The sequence below is a fragment of the Erpetoichthys calabaricus genome, chromosome 17 (assembly GCF_900747795.2).
Source record: "Erpetoichthys calabaricus chromosome 17, fErpCal1.3, whole genome shotgun sequence".
Taxonomy (NCBI): Eukaryota; Metazoa; Chordata; class Cladistia; order Polypteriformes; family Polypteridae; genus Erpetoichthys; species Erpetoichthys calabaricus.
In genome coordinates, this window is record NC_041410.2 from 33,504,311 (window position 1) to 33,528,944 (window position 24,634).

The 24,634-nt window shown below is 38.6% G+C and overlaps 1 protein-coding gene across 1 annotated transcript in view; it reads left to right on the forward strand.

Moving 5' to 3' along the window:
- Positions 1–19,185, forward strand: part of megf8 (multiple EGF-like-domains 8) — a 115,638-nt gene extending 96,453 nt beyond the window's left edge. Inside the window, exons 37-43 of the mRNA XM_051920590.1 lie at positions 1,224–1,431; positions 2,147–2,315; positions 2,638–2,830; positions 9,789–9,959; positions 10,151–10,281; positions 10,540–10,669; positions 16,186–19,185. Of these exons, the coding sequence (XP_051776550.1) occupies positions 1,224–1,431; positions 2,147–2,315; positions 2,638–2,830; positions 9,789–9,959; positions 10,151–10,281; positions 10,540–10,669; positions 16,186–17,448 (2,265 nt within the window). The 3' untranslated portion in view covers positions 17,449–19,185. The remainder of the gene's footprint in view (positions 1–1,223; positions 1,432–2,146; positions 2,316–2,637; positions 2,831–9,788; positions 9,960–10,150; positions 10,282–10,539; positions 10,670–16,185) is intronic.
- The last annotated feature ends 5,449 nt before the right edge of the window (positions 19,186–24,634 follow it).

Genomic DNA, 24,634 nt, shown 5'->3' on the forward strand with positions numbered 1-24,634 from the left:
AATACTTGTATGGATTGGGTATTGGGCTAGGTAATGGGGTCCAGCAGCAGTGGGGCATTTGATGAAGGAAGATTCACTGATCTTGACTTTGCTGACAATGCTGTGATCTTCACGGAGTCAATGGAGGCTCTGATCGGGACTCTCGAGAGACCGAGTGAGGAGTCTGAGTGTCTGGGCTTGCGAGTGTCCTGATAAAAACCAAGATCCAGGCCTTTAATCATCTCTTGGGCACGGCCATCAGCAGTGTGTCTGTCTGCGGAGAGTGTGTCGATCTTGACGATAGATTTACTTACCTGGGCAACACCCTTCGTGTCTCTGGTGACTCTTCCTATGAAGTCAGTAGATGGATTGGGAGAGCATGGGGGTCATGAGGTCACTGGAAAGGGGTGTGTGGCACTCCTGATATCTTTGCAAAAGGATGAAGGTCCAAGTCACTAGAGTCCTGATGCTTCCTGTTTTGCTATATGGTTGCGAGAAATTGATGCTATCCAGTGACCTGAGACAAAGATTGGACTCCTTTGGTACTGTGCCTTTTCTGAGAACCCTTGGGCACCGCTGGTTTGACTTTTATGTCAGACAAATGGTTGTTCATGGAGTCCCAAATGAGGCACATTACCTGCATTGTGAGGGAGCATCTGTTACTGCACGTACAGCTATGTGGCATGATTCCACAAGGGTGATCCAGCTCGCACAATCCTCATTGTTGAGGACCCGAGTGGCTGGACCAGGCCAAGGGGATGCCCAAGTAACACCTGGCTGCAGCAAATATGGTCATTTCTGGAGGGTGGTACTGGACTGAGTGCCTGCCTGGTGGGGTTGCCCAGGATCAGTGCATGCTCTCCAACTTGCACTGACCTGAAAAACATTTTAAAAATTTCAGTTCAGTTTTTCACTATTGTAAACCAGTTTGTTTTGTATAGTGCATCTTCATGTTTACTCTGAAATTCTATGTAGTTGTAACACATGTTAAGTATATTGGTCAGCGTTGTCAGCAGAATCAGTGAATGGTGGGAATTGAGCCTGGAATTTTTTTATTTTTGTTTCAGCCACAGTACTAGAACATGCTGCTCACATGATGGTTTGTGTACAAACACAAGTCTGCTTCACTTTCTTAATTACTGTCTTGGCTGGAGTACTGAATTGCATTCTCTTTTTCTTTGACCTATGTGAATATAAAAGTAGGTCTGTGGAAACAAACTGCATATCTTTTGTGCATTTTTCAGTGCATGAGCCCATCATACCTGCCTCTGCGCTGTGTGGCCGGGATGTGTGGCCGTGTTCTGTTTGGGTCTGAAAACTGCTCTCCTGACTGTTCAAGATTCCAGCAGTGTGCATCCTGCATTCGTCAGCCCCGTTGTGGATGGTGTGCTGTCCAGGAAGAGAATGGAATGGGGCAGTGCATACAGGGTGGACTTCATGGACCTCAGAATGGTAAACGAAATCACTGAGCTTAAATAGGACTCTTAGTTGTAACTAAATAGCTTTATAAAGTTGCCATCCATAGACCTCAGCAAAGTCTATTTCTTTAGTTTATAGTGTAAATAAGAAATAGGTGCGTACAAAATCGGTCAGTCAGTCAGTCATTTTCCAACACGCTAGATTATAACACAGGGCCACAGGGGTCTGCTGGAGCCAATCCCAGCCAGCACAGGGTGCAAGGCAGGAACAAACCCCGGGCAGGGTGCCAGCCCACCGCAGTGCGTACAAAGTGATTTACAAATGTTAAGCACAGTGTTTGCTTTCCTTTGCAATGGAAAGTATATGCTGGAAAATATTTTTGAACTTGCACAGTGGTTTTATATGAAATAGGCATGTTTTACTTCTGTTCATAAGTACATTGTGAGACCTCAAGGCTTGCTGTTGATAATAATTTTGTACTTTACAGATTCAATTGTTTTCATTATGCACAGCACAGAATAAGCACTCCATTTTCATAAATACTTTCATACGGTTTAATGATAATTTATGTTTGTTTTACTGTCTTATGCCAGTCCTGCTGCTGTTCTGAGTTCAAGTCAGTGAGCCATAGTCAGACTGCCAGTAGTTTTACCTACACTTTATAAAACTTAAAATTGAAGTCCTGATAGAATAGGTATTTCATATTTCATTAAACTCTAACTATATTTTCCTTTGGCCTTCTCCACAGACAGCACTAGAAACACATGTGCAAATTCAAATGGAATTTGGGCCTTCCTGTCCTGTCCCCCAGAGAACGAGTGTCTTAACAACCATCATGACTGTAATGCTACACAGAACTGTAATGACAAGCTGGAGGGCTATGAGTGCACCTGTAAAAATGGATATACTTTAGATAAGTAAGTCTGGAACAGCAAGATAAGAGTTCTTCATTTTACATGAAGCAACAAAGATACAGATAATATGTTTTAGCCACTGCTACATTGTCAAAGTGAATGTAACCATTGAATGACTTTGAGTTTATGTTATACACCTCTTGGAATAGTGACTTTTTTTACTCTGGATAATAAGCTTAGTTACATGTATGTACCAATTTTACACTTTAGTCTTGCATCATAGAGCAGCATTACTTGTCATATTTTGATTTCTTTAGAGCAGAGTACTTCCTGCATGTGTATGTTTCTGATTTGTTTATTTTGTTTACACTGTTGATCTCTGTAGTATCACAGGCCTTTGCAAGCCTGTTTGTGAACAAGGCTGCTTGAATGGAACCTGCATTGAACCAAATCGCTGTCAGTGCCACTTTGGCTACGTGGGGGAAAATTGTTCAGTGGAGTGCCATTGCAACAAGCATAGCAACTGTGCTAGTGTAAGTGCACAGGACATGTGTCTGCAGTGCTTCAACAACACAATGGTAAGATCTGAATCCAAAATGTCCAGTGTGTTTTTTAGCGCATTAAAAGGATTTTTTTTCCGTCTTTTCCTACAAATGATTTTGCATGGTAAATTATCAAGATGTGTTACGTTAATTATAAATATTCAAATTAATACTACTGTTTCACCTGTATATTGACAATGTAGCATTGAAGAATTTATTGGAAGTGAGCCAGACCATTATTTACCCAGAACTAGAACCGTCTCCATACAACAGGTGCATCTGCTGGAATAGTTTATAAAGCACCAAAATAAAATTAGTATGTTGAAATATTTCTATCTAATCATTATGAACTTTAAAATACCATATTTGTGCGTGTACCACGTGTACATTTTTTCTCGAAAATTAGCATTAGAAAATCAGGTGCGCATCATACACGAGGATGTGTGAAAAGCTAAGATTCGGGTACTGAACCAACACCACATGCGGGTCCAACCTGAAAATGTCTTATCAGATAACGGTACCCGACCGTATCGCTAAACGGTGCTCTTCCAAAAATATAATCTGGGTTTAGGGTAGGGTTTTCTTTGTTTTTGAATCAGTTTGGCGTCGTCATTCAGCATGGATAGTAGCAAGCGTTTACGCTCCTTCACGGCGGGAGAGGAGAAGATAGGAAATCAGGCAGCAGGTCGCAAGTACGGTGTTCCAGAGTCATGTGTTTGAGATTGGCGACAGAAGAAAGAAAAACTTTCGTCATGAAACAAAAACAGAAGGGCATTTCGTGGAAAATGTGCCCAGTTCCCACAAGTTGAAGTTGCACTCGCTGATTACATTCAAGACAGGAATCAGCTTGGATATGCAGTGTCCACAGAAATGATTCAGATGAAAGCTCGTGATATAGCGAAAGAACGTGAATACCCATCACTCAGTTCAAAGCAGTCCGTTGATGGGTTACGCGCTTCATGAGAAGGAATGGCTTATCAATAAGATGCCGCACGACCATTTCGCAGTGTCTACCAGACGCATATGAAGAAAAGTTACTAGCTTTCCAAAAACACGGTATTCAGTTGAAGCAGCAGAAAACGTATTTAATGGGGCAAATTGGTAATGCTGATCAAACGGCAGTTTATTTTGAGAACCCCTCAAACACTACTGTTAATGCAGTCAGAGACAAGAGTGTCCAGGTACGCACAGGAGGCAGAGAGAAGCAGCAGTGTACCGTGATGTTGACAGTTCTTGCGGATGGAAAGAAACTACCGCCGTACGTAATATTTAAAAGGAAGACCTTGTCGAAAAAATTAGAAGTTTCATCCTGAGATCATCGTCAGAGCTCAACAAAAGGATTGGATGGACAATGATCTTGTAATCGATTGGTTGAAATGTGTGTGGCAACGTCGGCCGGGCAGCCTCCTGAAAATGCCAAACATGTTGGTCATGGACAGCTTTCGTGGCCATTTAACTGAAGGTGTTAAAGAAAGACTGAAAGATGGGAAAACAGATCAAGTGATAATTCCTGGAGGCATGACTTCGCTTCTCCAACCTCTAGATGTCTGCATCAATCAGCCATTTAAGGCACATGTATCAAGAATGTATACTGAATGGGCTGCAACAGTGGTACACGACACAACGCCAACTGGCAAAATGAAAGCCCCAACATTGGCACAGATGTGTGCCTGGATCATCACTGCTTGGAAGCTTATTCCAGAGGATTTGGTTGTGAAAAGCTTCAAAAAGTGCAGCATATCCAACAGCATCGATGGACACGAAGACGACGCCTTATGGAAAAGCGGCGATGTCAGTAGCGGTAGCGAATCGGAAGATGATGATTAAACTGGAATAGTCTGGTGAGCACAATAATTTTCCACTTGCCGTTATAGTCCTTTACCGACTGTCTCTATACGGTTCTTTCTTTTCTCGTTTCACAGGGCTATTTGTCATTCCCACCTTTCGCAGCATTGTGCGACAAACACTGAACGTTCTGCAGTAGGGGTACTGCTTACAGTTAGTACTCCAATACAATATACTGTATCATGTGTGGAAAGAATTAAACGAGACATAATTATTCTCCATTAGTTATTCACGTCGGTGTCTTACTCCAACCTCACCCGCTTCCGATACAATCACAACGCGCGTCGTACATGGGGCAAAACGGGTTTTCGCGATTTTCTTTGTAAAAATTAGGGTGCGCGTCTTACACAAGGGCGCGTGGTACACGAGTAAAAACGGTATACAACATGAAAGGTATTCTTCTTTAGGGAAGATTTCTGAATTAAGATTTTCTTATACTGAAGCCTCATATTATACCGTGATTGACATTTAAGATATTTCTAAGTTTTAATGGTGGAATATTGGCTTATTACACAATTACAAGTTGCTACCCATTTAAAATATGGGTTATTAATATATTAGAGAAAGCAGAATGTTTTCTTTAATGACAGAAAATCAATACAGGGATATTTAAATGAAAGATACTGTAAAGTATCACCTTACAGGTGTCAACTTACACGTTTGTGACAAAGAGAACCTTTGCCAGGCTTTAGGTTTGTTAAGTAGCAGTGCAAACCTGCAGCATTGCTTTATGTAGGATGACGTTCTGTTTGCTCTGGTCTGTTGCGTAAGCTCCCTCAAAAACAATTTTTCTGTCACAGAAAACCCTTGCAAATTGATGAAAACATTAAATGTCCTAGAAAACACCTAGAAATAATTGTATTTAAAAATAAATGCAATTGTTTCTGTAAGTAACCTCCAGTTGCTTCTGTCCTGGTTATGACGTTAATCTGCATCCACCTCTGCAAGCAGGTCCTCCAATTTACAGGGAAAACTTGGGGGTTGGTGGCAGGATTGGCACTCCAGCCACCATAAAAAACCTAACACTGTTCCAGTGTGGTGTTGAGATGTCACCTGCTGCACGCACTCTGGTCCCAGTCCAGGTGGTTTGTTATGTGGTGGGTGCAGCAACGCATTCTCCCAGCGGTATAATTAACAGACTGATCAATGAGTTATTCCACTCCATCTATTCAACATTTGGATGCAGCCTAAAGGAATTTGTGAAGGAAAGCAATGCATAAATTAACTCACTACGTGATGATGGGCAACTGTTTTTTACTTTTTTTGTAGAGTGTCTATGGTATGGTCTTTTTTTTTTTGTGGTCTACATACTTCTTCATGGTAAGGTACATTTTACTGTTATGTAGGTTCACTGTTTCCCTAACATACCTTGGAAACATGACACATTTGATTTCTGGAAGAAAAACCTTTCCTCTGCTTGGAAGTAGACTTTGAAATGTAAATAGAGCTTGAGTATTAATTTTATATAGCCCCGTCACTGCAGTAGTTACTTTAATAACAAGCATATTGGTCACTTGCAGAAATGAATAGAACTAGTCAAATTCACAGCAATATTTCTCTACAGAGCTATTTGATAATTAATGTTTATATAACATCTTGGGCTGCAACAAAGTCAAAATGCTAATAAGAATAATGTATAATGCCACTTTGGTCATTTTTCAGTAAGAGAGCCTCAGCATTCCTGTCAGGATGTGTTTTACATCATCTTGCTGTATATGAGAGTTGCTCTAATGAGCTGCTGAAATGTTCTCACAGTGGCATTTAAGTAAATGTTAAAGGGCAGAGCTGTGTGTGTGAGAGGCAGGAGAAGGCAGCTGTCACACAGTCAGTCCTTTGTGGCAGTAAGATCTCCATAGTTCAGCAATGGGCACTGCACATCTAATAGCTCGAAAGAATTTCATTTGTTATCATTGATGAATATTAAATAAAAAAGAAATATAAACTAACATCAATACACTAAACTTAAAAGTAAAGCCAAATGTGTTTATAACTGATATTTCTCACTCCAAAAACTTCTTTTTCAAAATAAGTGCTCAGCTTTGCAGGTCATCTGCTTGCTCTATAATCCTTTCCAGGTAGCTTTAAGATTTAACTCTGTGCCTTAAAATAGTGAATAAAAACATTCTAAACTAAATATAATCCAAACGATGTTGCACTATGGATGTTGAAAATTTGAAACAAGGTTGACTGCTTCACTGAAATTTAGAAAGTTTACAATTAAAGGTATCACCAAGAGAATAGTTCATTGAAACTTTACTTCAGTTAAGAGATTATAACTTTATCTGTGTTATCTTCCACCAGTTCAAGTTAAGAGTATAGTAAGAGTTATTTTTTAACAAACTTAATATAGATTTTTATATTTTTAAAGAGAACAAGTTTTGCTTACATTGTCTTGATATAATTTGCCATGCAGTATGTGATTGGTTACTAATAGATGAAACAGTTATTTAATTGTCTGTTAATCTGTTAAATAAATGATTCAGGTGGTTAATTCTTTATTACATTTATATTATTGGTGTTCATGTGAAATTTCTACATGTTAATGTGAGGTAAGCTACATAAAATACAGTGGGAAATCTGTGTGGGTATTTTTAAAGAGTACCTATAAAGTGTTCTGAAAATGTCCTGAAAAATATCGTAGAAAGAGTACATTTAAAATGGTTAATCGTGTCACTTTCATTTAATATTCATCAGAACATACAGTGGTGTGAAAAACTATTTGCCCCCTTCCTGATTTCTTATTCTTTTGCATGTTTGTCACACAAAATGTTTCTGATCATCAAACACATTTAACCATTAGTCAAATATAACACAAGTAAACACAAAATGCAGTTTTTAAATGATGGTGTTTATTATTTAGGGAGAAAAAAAATCCAAACCTACATGGCCCTGTGTGAAAAAGTAATTGCCCCCTTGTTAAAAAATAACCTAACTGTGGTGTATCGCACCTGAGTTCAATTTCCGTAGCCACCCCCAGGCCTGATTACTGCCACACCTGTTTCAATCAAGAAATCACTTAAATAGGAGCTGCCTGACACAGAGAAGTAGACCAAAAGCACCTCAAAAGCTAGACATCATGCCAAGATCCAAAGAAATTCAGGAACAAATGAGAACAGAAGTAATTGAGATCTATCAGTCTGGTAAAGGTTATAAAGCCATTTCTAAAGCTTTGGGACTCCAGCGAACCACAGTGAGAGCCATTATCCACAAATGGCAAAAACATGGAACAGTGGTGAACCTTCCCAGGAGTGGCCGGCCGACCAAAATTACCCCAAGAGCGCAGAGACGACTCATCCGAGAGGTCACAAAAGACCCCAGGACAACGTCTAAAGAACTGCAGGCCTCACTTGCCTCAATTAAGGTCAGTGTTCACGACTCCACCATAAGAAAGAGACTGGGCAAAAACGGCCTGCATGGCAGATTTCCAAGACGCAAACCACTGTTAAGCAAAAAGAACATTAGGGCTCGTCTCAATTTTGCTAAGAAACATCTCAATGATTGCCAAGACTTTTGGGACAATACCTTGTGGACTGATGAGTCAAAAGTTGAACTTTTTGGAAGGCAAATGTCCCGTTACATCTAGCATAAAAGGAACACAGCATTTCAGAAAAAGAACATCATACCAACAGTAAAATATGGTGGTGGTAGTGTGATGGTCTGGGGTTGTTTTGCTGCTTCAGGACCTGGAAGGCTTGCTGTGATAGATGGAACCATGAATTCTACTGTCTACCAAAAAATCCTGAAGGAGAATGTCCGGCCATCTGTTCGTCAACTCAAGCTGAAGTGATCTTGGGTGCTGCAACAGGACAATGACCCAAAACACACCAGCAAATCCACCTCTGAATGGCTGAAGAAAAACAAAATGAAGACTTTGGAGTGGCCTAGTCAAAGTCCTGACCTGAATCCAATTGAGATGCTATGGCATGACCTTAAAAAGGCGGTTCATGCTAGAAAACCCTCAAATAAAGCTGAATTACAACAATTTTGCAAAGATGAGTGGGCCAAAATTCCTCCAGAGCGCTGTAAAAGACTCATTGCAAGTTATCGCAAACGCTTGATTGCAGTTATTGCTGCTAAGGGTGGCCCAACCAGTTATTAGGTTCAGGGGGCAATTACTTTTTCACACAGGGCCATGTAGGTTTGGATTTTTTTTTCTCCCTAAATAATAAAAACCACCATTTACAAACTGCATTTTGTGTTTACTTGTGTTATATTTGACTAATGGTTAAATGTGTTTGATGATCAGAAACATTTTGTGTGACAAACATGCAAAAGAATAAGAAATCAGGAAGGGGGCAAATAGTTTTTCACACCACTGTAACTGAAAGTTAGCATTGTGTTTCTGAGTTACATTTCCTTAAGTAAAAAATAACTACAGCCATCTCCAAAACCTTGAGAAACACAATATCTAGCTCCTGATAGAACTGAGAAATATCCATCTTTAGACTTCTGCATTTATTAAATACAGTTTGATAAGCATGAACTTAACCAGACAAGAACAGTTCACGACAATCTAGCAAAAATCCTGTGGTCAAAAGTATGAAAAGCTGAACTTGCATCTAAAAGTACAACTGTGGCAGTGGTGATATTTCATTTGTCCGTGGTGTCACAAGAATAGACAGAAGACATCAGAAAGGTTTGGGGCAGCCTCCAATATATTATGCCCTAGCTACAAAATGGGTTTGTTTAAGATAACTTGTGTTCAGGTTCAAGTCCAAAACAGAACTGAAGACATGTGGCAAAGATGGCAGCTTTTAAAGGTGTGGACCGGAAGTGACGTCATCACAGGTGACGGAACCAAAAGTGGCATCATCACTTGTGCTGGAACCCTATGGGATTTCCCGTGAATGATCTGCAGAGGATTGAGAGAAAAAGTCAGTGCACCTCGCCATCCCCTGGTCAGGCATGGAATAGTCATTATTCGGACCCTTTAGCTGCCTCCCATGCGCACTTGTGTGACAGTGGGTATCACACTATCATTTACAAAACAATTTATGGCTGAATCAGTGACATGGTTGAGGCGAAAGTCAGACTGGTATTTTTTTTTTTTTTTACTTGTAAAATGAACACAGGCAATTGATAAAAAGTAACGTTAGTCATATTAATTGATATTAGCAATTATACTCTGTTGCTTACCTTGTCTTTTTAGGGTGACCATTGTGAAAAATGTCGCCCACTCTTTGTTGGCTCAGCAGTAAATGGTGGTAATTGTCGACCATGTCGAGAATTCTGCAGGGGGAACAGTGATATCTGTATAACAAGAGATGAATATGAACAGGCAAGCCATGATCCAATCAAGTATCTCCTTGACCCTGCTCTGGTAAGACATTTTGCTCACTACTGAAGTTGTGACTTTCTTCACTAAACTGAATACTAATGTTGGTGACGTAATGAACAAACCTTCTGTTTCACCAATGTTTTTTCAAAGTGCTAGTCTATAAAATACCCACTTTAGATTCATAATATAACATTTTACAGTATACCTTTTATTTATTTTTTCTCTCTATAAAGATACCCAGCTGGGTTCATGAGGGCCCAACAGAGGAAAATGCCATCTGTGTGAGCTGTCAGAACAACAGTTTTGGGGAGAAGTGTGAGAGTTGCCTTTCAGGGTACTTTCTGCTAGACGGAAAGTGTACTAAGTAAGTGGAGAAATAAATCTGCCTACTGCTTTATTCTGGCAGAGCCACACTGGTGGTTCTTTTCATACCTGATGCAAGTAATATTTTTGACCATTTGAATTAATTTCTATAATTTATGTTTTCAGTGCAAAATGAATATACCTTCTGGATTTATGCAAATTTGGAATTATACTCGTTTATCTAGGAGACTACACATGGTGTGGGCATATAAGATGATATATGTGAAATATGTGTTGAATTTTCTGTGCTTCTGAGCAGATGCCACTGCAATGGCCACGCTGATGATTGCAACCAAATAGATGGCACTGGATGTCCCTGCCAGAATAACACGGAAACTGCATCCTGTCTAAACACACAGAATGATAAGAAGGAATGTTACAAACAACAGGTGAGTGAAGGGCATATATTTGAGTTCTCTCTGGATTTTCTTTTTACAGATCATTATGAAAACAACTGTAAAGCATATTTTCATTGATCAGCATTTTGTATCTGCTGATTGAACATACTTGCTGATTGAGCTATACTTCAGTCATTTAAGCATTCACATTCCTTTTGACATTGTTTCATAACCTTTCTTTCTTCTCTTCTTTGGATGTTCTTTTCAGTAAATTGTAAAATTATGCATTCTATATCTTGAAAGCATCTTTTGTGTTATAGTTCTTTTGATTTACATACATTTGATTGTGCTCCAACAACCACCACTGCCCAGAAGAGCATTAAGTGAGTTTGAATATGATGTTTGCCACTTATGCACGAGGTGTCCCACCATATTTCAAATACATTGCAGTAACCTCAACTCAATCAAAAGCAATAATGATATTTTTCCGTATCCATGGGTCTCATCTTTCAAATAAGTCATACGTTTCCATGTTGTCGGCTCTCCTTCACTATTAAAATATGTGATTTGCACACATATACCCTTAGGTGAGCAGCAGGTCATAACTGACTGAATCTGTGTTTATTGCAGACCTCATTCGCTCCAAGCTACATACAGTGAAAGGCTCATTACCACAGGATAGTTCAGATTCAGCCCATGCTAATAATGTATAGTTGTTTATAACTGGTCATTTATATTACATGTCACATTAATGTGAAAAATACAGGAAATAATCAGTGAGATTCTAATCACAGTTTTTACTATATTGAGAAAGATGTGTTTGATGAAGGACTTGATGCTATGCTTTATTTGTAAGGACAATAAAACCTGGATTATTTGTCATGGGTCGGGTCTCGGATAAAAGAACAGGTACTTTAAATATGATATACAGTAGATTAGTTTAGTGAATAGTCATGTTTATGTACAGTACAAAAAATAACTATATTAACAAAATATAATATAGTATTACTAAAATTAATTATTTTATATAATATTGCAATTACAGGCATAATGACCAAATACAACTCAAGAGATACTGGAGTTTTCTACATTTTACTTGGAGTCTTCGTTCCATAGCAAACGGTGCCCTGTCTTATACTCCGTTATCTATGTTACAGAGCACATCTCCAAAACAATAAAAGAAAGCTTTTTCCCTACCAATCAGTTTATCTCTTGCCACTCACATTCTGTCTTTTTCTATACCGCAAAGACTCCTGCTTGTTGTCTCCTGACTGCCTACTCAGCACTTCATTCTACCGCACCTTCCTTTTTTTTCCTAACTTTTCCTGTCAGTCATCTCCTAACATTTATGACCGCCACTTACAGAACAGAAGCCCTTCACCCAGTCCTATCACTCACGCAGCATTTGGCCTTTCTGCTTCTGCACAGCAAATCATAAGCTTACCTGCATGTCACATTAACAAAACATAACAGAATTTAAAAAGAAAATTACAATCCAGAAGAACACTAACATTAATACAGAATAACATTACCGTCAGTGGTTTCCATTTTCAACACGTTTTTCAGTTTTGTTGGCATCACGCTTTATATTGTTCACTGTTGTTCTACCTACTCCGTAAATTGAAGCAATACTTGAAGCGCTTTTGCCATTTCGCAGATGTTTTAATAATTTCAATTTTTGTGACAATTCCAACACCACACACATATACAGTATTTATCAGCCATAACAATGTATAGTAATTTAATTATAACCAAAGAGAATAGCAGTGAAGCGCTATTAAAGCTGAAGGTATGCAACTAACACTGTGATTTCACAATGCAGCATGACATGTGGTGCTGGGGAAAAACATTACACGCTAGCAAAAGGGAGAGTTATTCTGGTATGCGGAGCTCACAGTGTATTGTGCGGCAGTAGTAATAGGTAGACACTGGCGTGCACAATGTTTGTTTGTTTTCCTGCACTGACGGAGGCTGATGGTTAATTGAGTGACGGATAATCGAGGTTTTACTGTACTGCTTTTAGTACAACATTGAAGAATTGTCAACATTAGTACAACATTGAAGACACTGTCATGAGTTCAGTTACCATACCTGGACGCTGTCTGCTGCTTGTTCTCCCTGTGTTAGTTTGCTGAGCAGCGCTCTTTCAGTTTCAACTTAGTGTACCGGCACTGTTACACTGTACTTGTGCCTCTCAAAGTTTCATGGGAGGACTGCTGTTCAAATGTTACTGTATCACGCTGCAACTAGTAGCTTGTTCATGATATAATCCCCCCAAACACACAGCAGTCACTAAAGGGATTGACTGCGCCATGGCACATTTTTTTTCCTGTTGTTAATCTCGCTCCCCCTGTACACCCCAGCCACAAACCCCCCCAGTAGATAGAAACAATCACAATAGGGAAATAAAAATGAAGTGCAGACTTTTTGGTTTGTTTTAAGTGGGGTTATGAAGCGAGGACGATTAGATATGAATAAAAAATCTTGCACCGATCTTTTGATCCCTTTAGTGGTGCAGTGTACTTTGAACAAGTCTCGTGTGCTTGTGACCCAGTGACTGCCACGTGTGGCTGAGAGACCCTGGTTTAGCTGTATTTGTCTGTATGACTAGCTCTGCACTTTGGGCTGCCTGTTTCCTGTTTCAGGCTGAATGGCCTGCTCTTGTCTAGATTGTTCTATTATACTGTATACTAGGGGGCTTCGCTCACCAACCCCCGGGTTTGTTTTTCCAGGAATACAATTTAAAGAGTTTTTTTTTTCATGGGAATTGTTACATATGCATTATGTTCACTTTTACTTTAAACTTCAGTAAAAACAATATTTGGAATTAACTTTTCTGATATAATTTTTTATGGTCTTCCACTGTTAAATTTTCGTCTGCTGTTATCTCTTTCTTTACATCCACAAGAAATTAATGAATCAGAAGTCCAAATTGCTGCATCGTTAAATCTTCTGCTTCTAACATTTCTTTGATGATTGAAAGAGCTGTTTGTTCATTCAACTTTTCGGATAATGGTCCTTTGAACACTTTCCGTAATTGTAAAGCATCAACTTCACTCATCATAATTAATTACGCGAAGAAGTGTCTTAATTTGTCAGGCATCATTACAGAAGTGGCATCAGACATCATTTCAAACATAAAGTTGTCCGATTTACATAACCCAGCTGCTCGTGCCGCTTCTTGAAAAGTACCGTACTTAGTTTCATCTATAGTTAGAACATCTTTATACAATGTTGTTTCTTTCGATTCACGTAACAACAGTTTTAAATGAAACAGTTCAATATCTTTTGGTGATACAATATTTAATCGAGCAACACTTTTGCAATGAATTTTTCTTGGATGCCACACTCTTTTTTTTGTTTCTGCCATGTGTAATGTTGAGGAATTTGCGCATACGTATATGCTTTTGCATTTACATCTGTTTTTTAAGTTCAAAATAAGCCAATAATTTTGTATTTCTATTTTTCGCTACAGTTAAAGCTTCTGCTTCTTCACCCTCTTTAAACTGAATCGTATTCTGACCTGGTAAATGAATTGGTAATAACTCAGCAGAATGACTTCGACTGAGCATTGGTAATTCCACTAAATGCCACCCGCTTTCTACTGCACTGATGTTCCGAGTATCTAAATATGCTTGAACTTCGTCCTGAGACTGTTCTTTTGATAAAGTCACGCATACTCTATCGTACCCTTTTATGAATGTACTTGTAGATATTCTTAATACTCATAACTGATGCACAATACTCGACATTAATATGACAATCAAATTGTTTGAGCAAATACGGGTTATATGGTAAAATCAATTAATTATCGAGCATCACAATTGCGTGTTGTTCGTGACGATTATCTCTTTGGCGATAATCAGGAATGTCAGCCTTAGTCATATCTGTTGTTTGAACGAACGCTTTTGGAAATTTCTTTAAACATTTATTTTCTCTTGAATCCCAACATACTGAATCTTTTAAATGAGGTCCGTTAGACGTGTTTAATGACTTTGTACCATAATTCAGGATAGGTTTCTCTGTTTGGAATTTCAGCACAGACAAAGCGATCTTCATCATCAGTTAATAATTTATTTTTCAAATTAACCAATAAGTGCATGTGAGGCAAACCCTGTTTTTGAAATTTGATCATGTAAATGTATGCTCTGATTTGACCGAACACCGTTTCGAGTACATTCAATAAAAATTATACTTTCTAATAAAACAATCTACATACGAATATGGGAATATCCAGAGTCGATGTAGCCGTTGGCATTTTTCTCAAGAATCTGCAGATTTCTGGCTATTGTGCATTGCACGTCATTGTAATAAATAAATCTGGCCAGCCGAAAGTTCGGGATATTGTCATTACATCATGATATAACTGTTGCAATGCTCTTGGACTTACTTCATATGATGATGGTAATATTACTACTTTGCCTATTTTGAATTTGTCTGAACTATTGATATTTGAATTTTGAACATGATCAATGAGGCCTTGCATATGTTCCGTTCTAAGTTTTTCTTGATTAGATTTAATAAAGAAGAGACATTAGCTTTGACTTTTAGATAAACATTAATAATGCAACTGAGCAGTTAGATGACCGTGTTCTTGTTTGAAAATGGTTGTAAGTAGGGCGTGACTTGCTTCCAAAGGATGTCAGTATGACGTGACTTGACGGTGTCCCAGGACGTGAAAGTGTCTCTCTTCAAAAGATCACATCTCGTCGCAAGTTTTTTTTTTTTATATATATAATGTGTGTGTGTGTGTATATTGTATGTATATATGCTGTAAATATATATTTGTTTTTCTAAAAAATATATATAACTGCTACTGCAATGCCTGTTTTGAGAGACTGTTTAGGTGCAAGAGACTGAATGTTTCCAAAAAGGGGGACACTTTGTGCCAAACAGCATAACTTTGCGATGCTATGTGATATGACATCTAGACTTGTCCAATGATAGCTGACACCTTGGGGCACAAAAGATTCCAAGGATGTGCATCATCGAATGTCTTGCTTATGTACTGTAAAATCCAGTTTTTGGAGAGAAATCTCTAAAGTACTTTTTTTTTTTGTTTGATATTGGTGTAATCAAAGGTTTTTAATCATATAAATATTTTCTTTTAAAAATTTGAAGTGTTGTACTTGCTACTTTTCAGCCTTGTGCTGCTCTGTTATTACATAAGCAGAGTAACAGCCATTTATTTTTTGGCTATGTAATTTAGATGCAATAATTGAAGAGCTCAGTTCCAAAATCAGCTAAGTACAAAATATAAAATTTGGTGATAAATAGGAAAGTCTGGGTCCGTACTTAGCAGATTTTGAAACTAAATCCCTAAAACTATAGTGCTACACTGTTGCAATTAGCAGGTTTTGAAGCTCAAACATATTTTGGGCGCATGAGCAACTGCATGAAAAGTCACAATCACATGTCCACTAAATTTTACCAAAAGGTGTAATTAGCAGATTTTGGAACTCACATCTTCAATTGCAAAAAGTCTTAGGGCATATGGGGTTAAAAACAAAGATACTGTGGTTATAGATTTTAACTTTGCTGTTATTATTTCCATTGTCTCTTACCAGTGTGCAAAATGCAAGGACTCTTTCAATGGTACTCCAGTGAATGGACGCCAGTGTTACCGCCAGTTCAACGTGGAACAAGAGTTTTGCTTTGACCCGACTTCTCAGTCTAATTGCTTCCATGAGCCAAACATCAAAAACCTGTCCGCAGGCCGCACGGTTTTCTTTGCTGCTCAGCCCAAATTCACTAATGTAGACATCCGGGTCACTATCGATGTTACCTTTGGTGCTGTGGAAGTCTATGTGTCCAACTCTCCTGATACCTTCATAGTGGATGTGGATCGTAACACAGGTGTCCATAGCGTTCGCATCGCCCAGCAGCAGACTGGTGAAGATGGACGTGATATCCCATCACCAATAAAGGGAATAAATGACAGTCTTCAGCAGGCATCTCTGCAGGCTGCAGTCAGTAGCCGAAATGACCGAATAAGAGAGGAACGAGCAACTGGATTGATCACATACATCACTGTTAGCTACCAACAGACCATCCTCATAGTACGTGGGGTGAAGGACAGGGTGGTCATTACTTATCCTCATGAAGTGCACTCCTTAAAGTCCAGCCGTTTCTATATTGCTCTGTTAGGCATAGGAAATGGCAATGTGAGCGAATCCCAGGGACTACTTTTCTTGCGTCAAGACCAGGCCCACATTGACCTGTTTGTATTTTTTTCTGTTTTCTTTTCATGTTTTTTCCTGTTCCTTTCAGTTTGTGTACTTTTATGGAAAGTTAAACAGTTCCTGGATTTCAGAAGAGAGCAGCGACGGCACATCCAAGAAATGACCAAAATGGCCTCCAGGCCATTTGCTAAACTGACAGTATATTTTGAACCCGATGACCAGCAGCTTGTGTACCTTCCTGCCCGCACACACCATGGTCCTCTCAAAGGTGGAGGAGGGGGTCCACGAATAAAGCCTTATCCTAAACATGATCCACCCTTACACCATCACCACCACCACCACCATCACCACCATTATCATCAGTTTTGTCGCTCTGACCCCTTCCTATCCCAGCTTATGGGATTTTCCTATTCCAGCTTCAAGGTGGGTCCCATAACTCTTGAACCTACAGATGATGGAATGGCTGGAGTTGCAACAGTTCTTTTCCAACTGCCAGGTGGCATTTTGGCCCCAAATCGTGCCTGCCTAGGATCTGCCCTTGTTACCCTCCGGCACAATCTCCAGGAGTACTGTGGAGCAAGTCATGGATCCACTCACTCTCGTAAAGGCATCATGAGCCATGAGAATCTCACCACCATGTCCATGTAAAAGACTCAAGACCTCTTGCCATGAACATTTCAGAAAGGGACAGTTGTTTGGTTCCTTTTTTAAACTCAAATAAAAAAAGTCTTTTTATTTTTTTTTCTAATCAACTGACAACTCAATGAAGTGGCCAAGTCAGACCGTGTAGAAGCATCTCCTGATGTACTGAGCCATTGCTAAAGCACAGGAGTTCAGCAGTTGGCACAAACAGACACTGAAATTTCTATTATGTAATAGGAGTGTAAGGAAATAACATCATTTGTCAGAAAGAATAATTTTGAGTATTACAACACTAAGATAAAACTCTTAATTGTTTTATGAAATACTTCTTTTTATAGTTTAGTGAGCCTCTCGATTGGGATTTGCCACCACACTACTCTTACCGGTCATTAGTAGCTGGCTGACGAGTGAGAAATTGTAAATAAGTGTTTATTGACAGCCAGACCTGCTGATTATTATTTTTATTATTATTATTGTAATCTTTTTTTTATTGTTAAAACGTAAAGCGCAAGGTCTTAAGGTCTTATGCTTACTGTACAAAAAGCATTCGGCCCCCAGTAGTGGTGGTGATGAATGGTGTCATACATTACAAAAGACTGAAAACCTCAGCATTACACTACGTCTGCCCAGCGGGGCTCTTATTAAATTATTTTCTAGGCTGAATTCTTTCAGGGCACAAAACCATTGCAGACGGTGGGCCATAATAAAAGGCAATGCAACGCCAGTGCTTACAAGACGACATGCGAGCCCTTCAGCCACCTAATAAATCAAGCTCTTTGTAGGTCAGTGGAGGAGTTCAGCGCCATCACTACAGAAAAGCGATGGTAAGAAATGTTGAAAAACATCAGTGTTCAACTACTTGTCCGTTGTTGGACAACAGAAATGAGTATTTGAAGGTAAAATTGTATATTTTGCACTACTTTAGAAGTGTGCTGATACAAGTTTAAATTTTTTTGAACTGTTTACAGCCACCAACTGTTTATTTTGGAAAATAACTAATATGTTTAAATGTCTAAATAATGACTGTTGAAATGTATTACATTGACTGTACTCTACGCATGTGTTTATTTAACAGGAGGTTACATACAGCTATTTCCAAGATTAAAAATGGAAATTGTTGACATAAATAACACAAGTTTGTCTGTCAAAGGGTAAAATGTTACATCATTCGCAAATTCTGAATTTTAAAAGAATGTTCACTCCCATGGCTCTGTCTGGCCTAGTAGAGGCAGCGCACCAAACAGACTTGGATTTTGCTCATATTACTTTTTCTATATTGTTACGCGCACGAGCCAGGGTCGAAGTAGGTCTTGTGTCGTAGGCCATTTATTTGTAATGACGACAGGTGACAGAATGGTGCACCATCTTTATTTTTTTGGTTGGAAATAACTTCTGACTTTATTTGCAGCATCATCTTGAGTTGATGTCCACTTTTACAATGCAATGAGTGCAACTTGTGTGTTGTCTGACATGTTTTTTTTTTTTTTTTAAAAAAAATCCTCCCGCATTTTGTCTTAGTATTACTGATGTTGAATCTTTCCTGTTCTGTGTTGTCTTGTACACTGTAAAGAGAGCTTCTTGGATGCAGCTTGCACCATAAACAGGAGTTTGAGGCATCCCACTTCAGTGATCATTTGTTCAGACTTTGGGCAAAACAAATAAAGGGATGTATATAACAGCATTGAAGTATCTTGCTTTTTTTCGTAGTACAAAAGTACAGAAATAAAAGTTGTTTTTGGAGTAGCAAGTAATCTTTCTTTATAAACTACTAGTTAAAAGTTTTAGAGCACTCCGCATTGTTCTAGTATTTATTGAAATGTAGACAGTTCAAGTTGTAAGCAGTCAAGAGGTTTTAAAAAAATGTTTAGGTTACCAAAAATTGAAAAATCGAGTTGTACAAAAAAGCCTTTTTCAGTGAGCAGGTAATGGGTTAACAAGATTTTCTGCAGCAGTGAAAGTTAATGAAGCCTTGAATGTTAATGCAGACAATCCTGACAGGTGTCCAACTTTTATTGATTACATACAAACTCGCTGCCTCTGTAATGTTGGAAAAAAACTGTTGTGACACCCCCTGAAGCATTAGCTGAACAATATTGTACTATATAATGCAATCATAATTGTGAGAAAAAGGCAGTTATCAGATGGAGACTGACCATCATAACCCTTAAACGTGTAGGTCTTTCCTTTGAAGAACTGCTCAAAAAGCCAAGCTGTTGGTGAAGTTTCATACACCTTGAAAAAGAATTTGGAAACTGGAAGAAAGTGACACAAACCGGTCAACCAGTCTGTGCCCCATCCCTGCAAGTTGAGCACAAGAGTAGAATGCAGTATGCTAAAAGAAGTCCCTAAAAAACAAACAGAATGTCATCATAGGACCCACAGGTAGCTCTTGCCACTGTTGATGTCAAAGTGCAGGAGACCACTATTAGAAAGGGGCTGCACAAATTTAAATCTACATGAGATATTTGCCAGGAGGAAAACTTTGCTGTCCAGAAAGAACATCAAGTAAAGTTTGCCGACGAACACCAAGGCAAAAACCAGGGTCCTCATGCATAACACTGTGCGTAGAATTCACACTAAAATATGGCGTAAGGACAAAAGCGGAAATGTGCGTACGCACAAAAAAAATCCAGATGCATAAATCTGTGCATTCGCCAACTTCCACATTCTTCCACTTCATAAATCATAGTCAGCCTGAAAAGTAACACATGTGCACGCGCCTGCTGCTACTCCCCCAACTCCTCCCAGAATTATGCCTCTTTGAATATGCAAATCAATATAAATAGCCCTTAAGTTCAGTGTTCTGTGAAAAGGCAATGGCAAAAGCACGGGAGGAAATAGAAGAATTTCAGCGAATACCAAATGGAGGCAAAGAAAAACGTACTATTTGTTGGTTTAAACAGTGATATAAACAACAAAAGGAAGTTGATCAAGTGACTTAGAGTGTTGGAGAAACTCGAAAGCTCAAGTTCACAACAGTGCCCATGAAAAGGCGAGTCGTAGCCCACCATCTGAGTGACATATGAAAGCTTATTAGGGTTAAGAGAAAAAAAGAAAACAGGCACACAGTGGGGGGAAAAAAGCACGAAATGTCAACTTTAATTTCGAAATTTCCACTTTAATTATGTTTATTTTGTCATTAAAGTAGATGATAAACTTCATCTTAAAGTCGTTTAATTTACTAGTTTCTCAAATCCCATCAGAACTAAAGTGGCACGTTAAATGCTTTGTTTTGTATTTGATTTTCTATGTGCTCTGTGTGTATGAATCACTACGTGCTTCTGGGCTTTCTCTTCCTCCAACTGGACACAGAATCCATTACATTTGTAATATTACAGCTCTTGGAATAATTAAAATACTAAGATGTCTACGTGATATTTTCATGATGATATGAGTTAAAGCATGTTATTACACATGGGAACACGGTGGCACAGTGATTGTTCATGTCTCACGCAAGATGCGCGTCCTTCGATGAAATACTTTATTATAGCAGTACTTTCTCTCTCAAACGTACTAACCCCCAATTCCTGCCCTTACTTTTCTTTCTCCAAATACCCAATCACCACACAATCAGCTCTGTAATAGACGTTATGCCATCTGTAAGCTTAGAACGCCGATTCTTCAAAACTTTTAAGAAACATTGAAATATCTTCATAGTACATGTTTAATTATTCTATCCTTCCAGTGTTGCGCCAGCCCCAGCAAGAATACAGCGCAAGGCAGGAACAATCCGTGAACGGCACGCCAGATCCTCGCTAGTGCAACGACACTGTGTCCTCACATGTTTATTTATTAACAATATAGATTATTTAAATGAAGTTAAAGTTTTATTTGTATAATAAACATATTTTGCTGCATTTCATCTTAAAAATGATATCGTCATCATATAAATACACGCTTTCTAAAGTGGCTCAGGTTGTGCAATATTATAACTGTAGTGCAAGTTTACAGTGAGGTAATTGTACTAATAAGTACAAACAGTTCTACAAGGAGCACTTGATGGACTGATTGAGTGAGGTTCGTACAGGAAAGGCTCTGAAGTGTTTGCCGTGTGAGAGCAGTTCAAATGGGCAGCGTGTGCTTGATGCTGTATACCGTTAATTCTCTTTCTGATTAGCTGCTGTACAGCTGTGATTCCACACTCAGATACAGTGATATAAATACTCTTAAGTGGTGCAGTGAGAGTAATATGAAAAAGGATGATCCGCTGTGGCAGCCCCTAACGGGAGCAGCTGAAAGAAGAAAGTGCAGTGAGAGTAACCACGCTAAAGCAGCTATGGTTTTTAGAATAGTTTGACCATTCTGTGGACTATTATATTGTTACAGGTTAATTACAATCAAATGCATTAAACTAATAAACAATATGCGGTTAATTTCAGTGTATTTATAAAGCCGCGTCAGGGATGTGGATGTAAAAAAGAAAGGTAAACCACACAGGAACAGTAGCACTGCTTTGACGCTGGGTGCCACCAGTCTGCAAAACTGAGCAGAGAACTTGCGTACGCCAGGGTTTGAGCTACCGTGAAAATGTGCGTGGCTTTACGCCAAGTTTAGGTTTTATACATCACGGTTTGAGCCTGGAAACGGGCTTATGCAACATTTTTGTGCGTACGCACCATTTATACATGAGGCCCCAGGACTTGTGGAACAAAGTGCTCTGGACCGACAAGCTAAAGATGGGGTTACCTGGCCACAGTACCAGAAGCAAAGACAGCACTTGACTAGAAGAGCCTGGTACCAACTGCAAAGCATGGGGCTTGGAAATGTGCTAATTTAATACTGCTTTGCTGCATCAGGGTCTGGTCAGCAATTCATCATAGAATTATTACTAGGGGGATAATGTAAGAATATCTGTCAGAAGATTTAAGCTGAGCTGCAAATTGGCCTTGCATGACAGCAGCACTAAACATAAATCCACCAAGGAACTGAAAACTTTCCCCCAGTCGAAGTCTGTAGGAAACAACAACTTAAGGGGGCAATACCAGCTATCAGAGCAAAGGGTATACAGATGGAAATTGCATATTCTGTTTTTGTTATATTTTCATTACATTTTGTGAAATATTTTTTTTTTCTTTTTCAGTGACCTCACCTTTTTCTAAAGATACTGCTTAAATGAAGATCAAATCTTTTGTTTGTCCACCTATGTTAAAAAAAAAACAAAAACATTTCATGGGGTGTTCTTACTTTTTCACGACAGTACATCTAGTTATCCAATGAATGTGCTGGAAACAATTTTAGCACTACAAAAATTCTCCTATAAAAAAAAAAAAGCATTTTATATGTGGCTGTTTACCTTAATTAAGTTCATATTTTTAAATTACTGTTTCATGCAGGGCAGCCCTGTGGTGCATGGTCCGGGAACTTGGGTTACATACACACTAAAAAAGAAAGTTTAAATGAAAGTGATCTCCATCCACACTAGCAATTTCACATCTGTTCATACTAACACAACCAAAAGCCCATATACCATTGACATTTGCCTACAATAGGCATGCGAGTATCAGCAGAAAAATTCTTGAAGAAATAGGAACGCTGCCAGACACAGGATTTACTGTTGTTTGAAAACTGTGCCCTCTGTTATGTATGCACATTATGGTGGAAATTGAACATCTTATTAAAGAAAGCAACGTCCTCTAACAGGACAATTCAGTAATCAGGTTGGAGAAAAGCTGTTCATTGTATCTTTTAATGACTCCTCTGCAAAAGGCCTTGGAGGATGCAGTCTGTTACAGCCTGGTCAGAGAAACAAAGAATAGAGGTTCATTTTATAAATTGTTGAATTTACATACATTGGTCAATAAATGCATACATTTTACTCTGGTTGGTTTGTTGGTCTACACCCAAATGATTTATATAAAATAAAATATATAAAATATCAAAAAATTCTATTTCTTTAAGATAAATGCTATGTTACCATAAAACTATTCTTCCACAACATTCAGGTAAGCAAAACAAGCAGCAACACCATGAAAAGCAACTCCTCTGTGTGTGCTATAATGAAATGCGGTGAAGGGTGAACAATCGGGGAATGAAATATTGTAATGAGCAGGATCCAATCAGGGAAGGGCTACGCAATACGTGATCACATTCGAGTGTGTTTTTAAAAGTCCACATTTACTCCATCCACATTACAATGCCAAGCTACCATTTTTTAACAGTGTTCAGCTCTGGAGAAGATAAAGGTCTCAGTTTTTGGGTTATAACGACGGCAGGGAAGTGTGGACAAAAAAGGCAAAAGCAAAGACTGATGTCTGCGTTTTAAAACTAAAACAGTAACGTGAATGTAGCTTTAGTCTTAAAGCTCATATGCAGAGCGCAATGGGATCAAATCTAAAAATTAAACTGCATAACCAGGTTCTTGCTCAATTTAATTACTGGGTTTTCTTCCATTTCCCTTTTAGTACAAAGGGATCAACAAATAGGTTATAATCTACAGATGTTCTGCAGCAATTAAAGTAAATTAAGCCTTGCAAGTTGAAACAGTTTACACATGTTACAGACTAATTAGCCTTCCATTAACAGCAATCCAGTCTCGATTGTTTTTCTAATTGTAATTAGATTGTACAGCCCGGTGTAGATTTCCTTAAGTTTATTTTTTTTCTTCTTTAATTTTTTATGAGAAATAGCGCTATTGCAGTACGGAGAGGTAATTAATACCAACATCCCTACCATGTAAATGGAAATTTCCAAAAGAAAGGAAAGGAGGGTTAGGTTGGGCACACCCACAATTCTGTGATGTCCACTGTGAGGTGTTCTTTTCATTCAGTGTTTCGTTTTCTTATATTTTAGCATTCTGATGTACATATTTTATATTATAGGGTACCTAAATGCTGAGACCCTTTTTGCATTTTATGTTACAGCCAGAGAAATAAACTAATGAGAGATACAAGTCAGAGGCCACACAATAATTTGCCCACCCAAGAATAAATAAACCACAATAAAGAGGGGTGACGAAGACAGAGGTAACACACAGATGTTCCCAACCTCTGTTGATTACTTAAAAAGTCTGTGTGTGTCTTAAAGAAGAGTTGGAACAGACTGAGTTACTACACCCTCTCAAGTACTACTTGGACAATATTACACTGCAGAAAGTTGTCAATTCCAGTGATAACGGCAAGAAAATGGTAATTAACAAATGAAATGAGACGGAGCATTGTTACCCTTACAAATGTAGGCCTTTCATTTAGAGAAA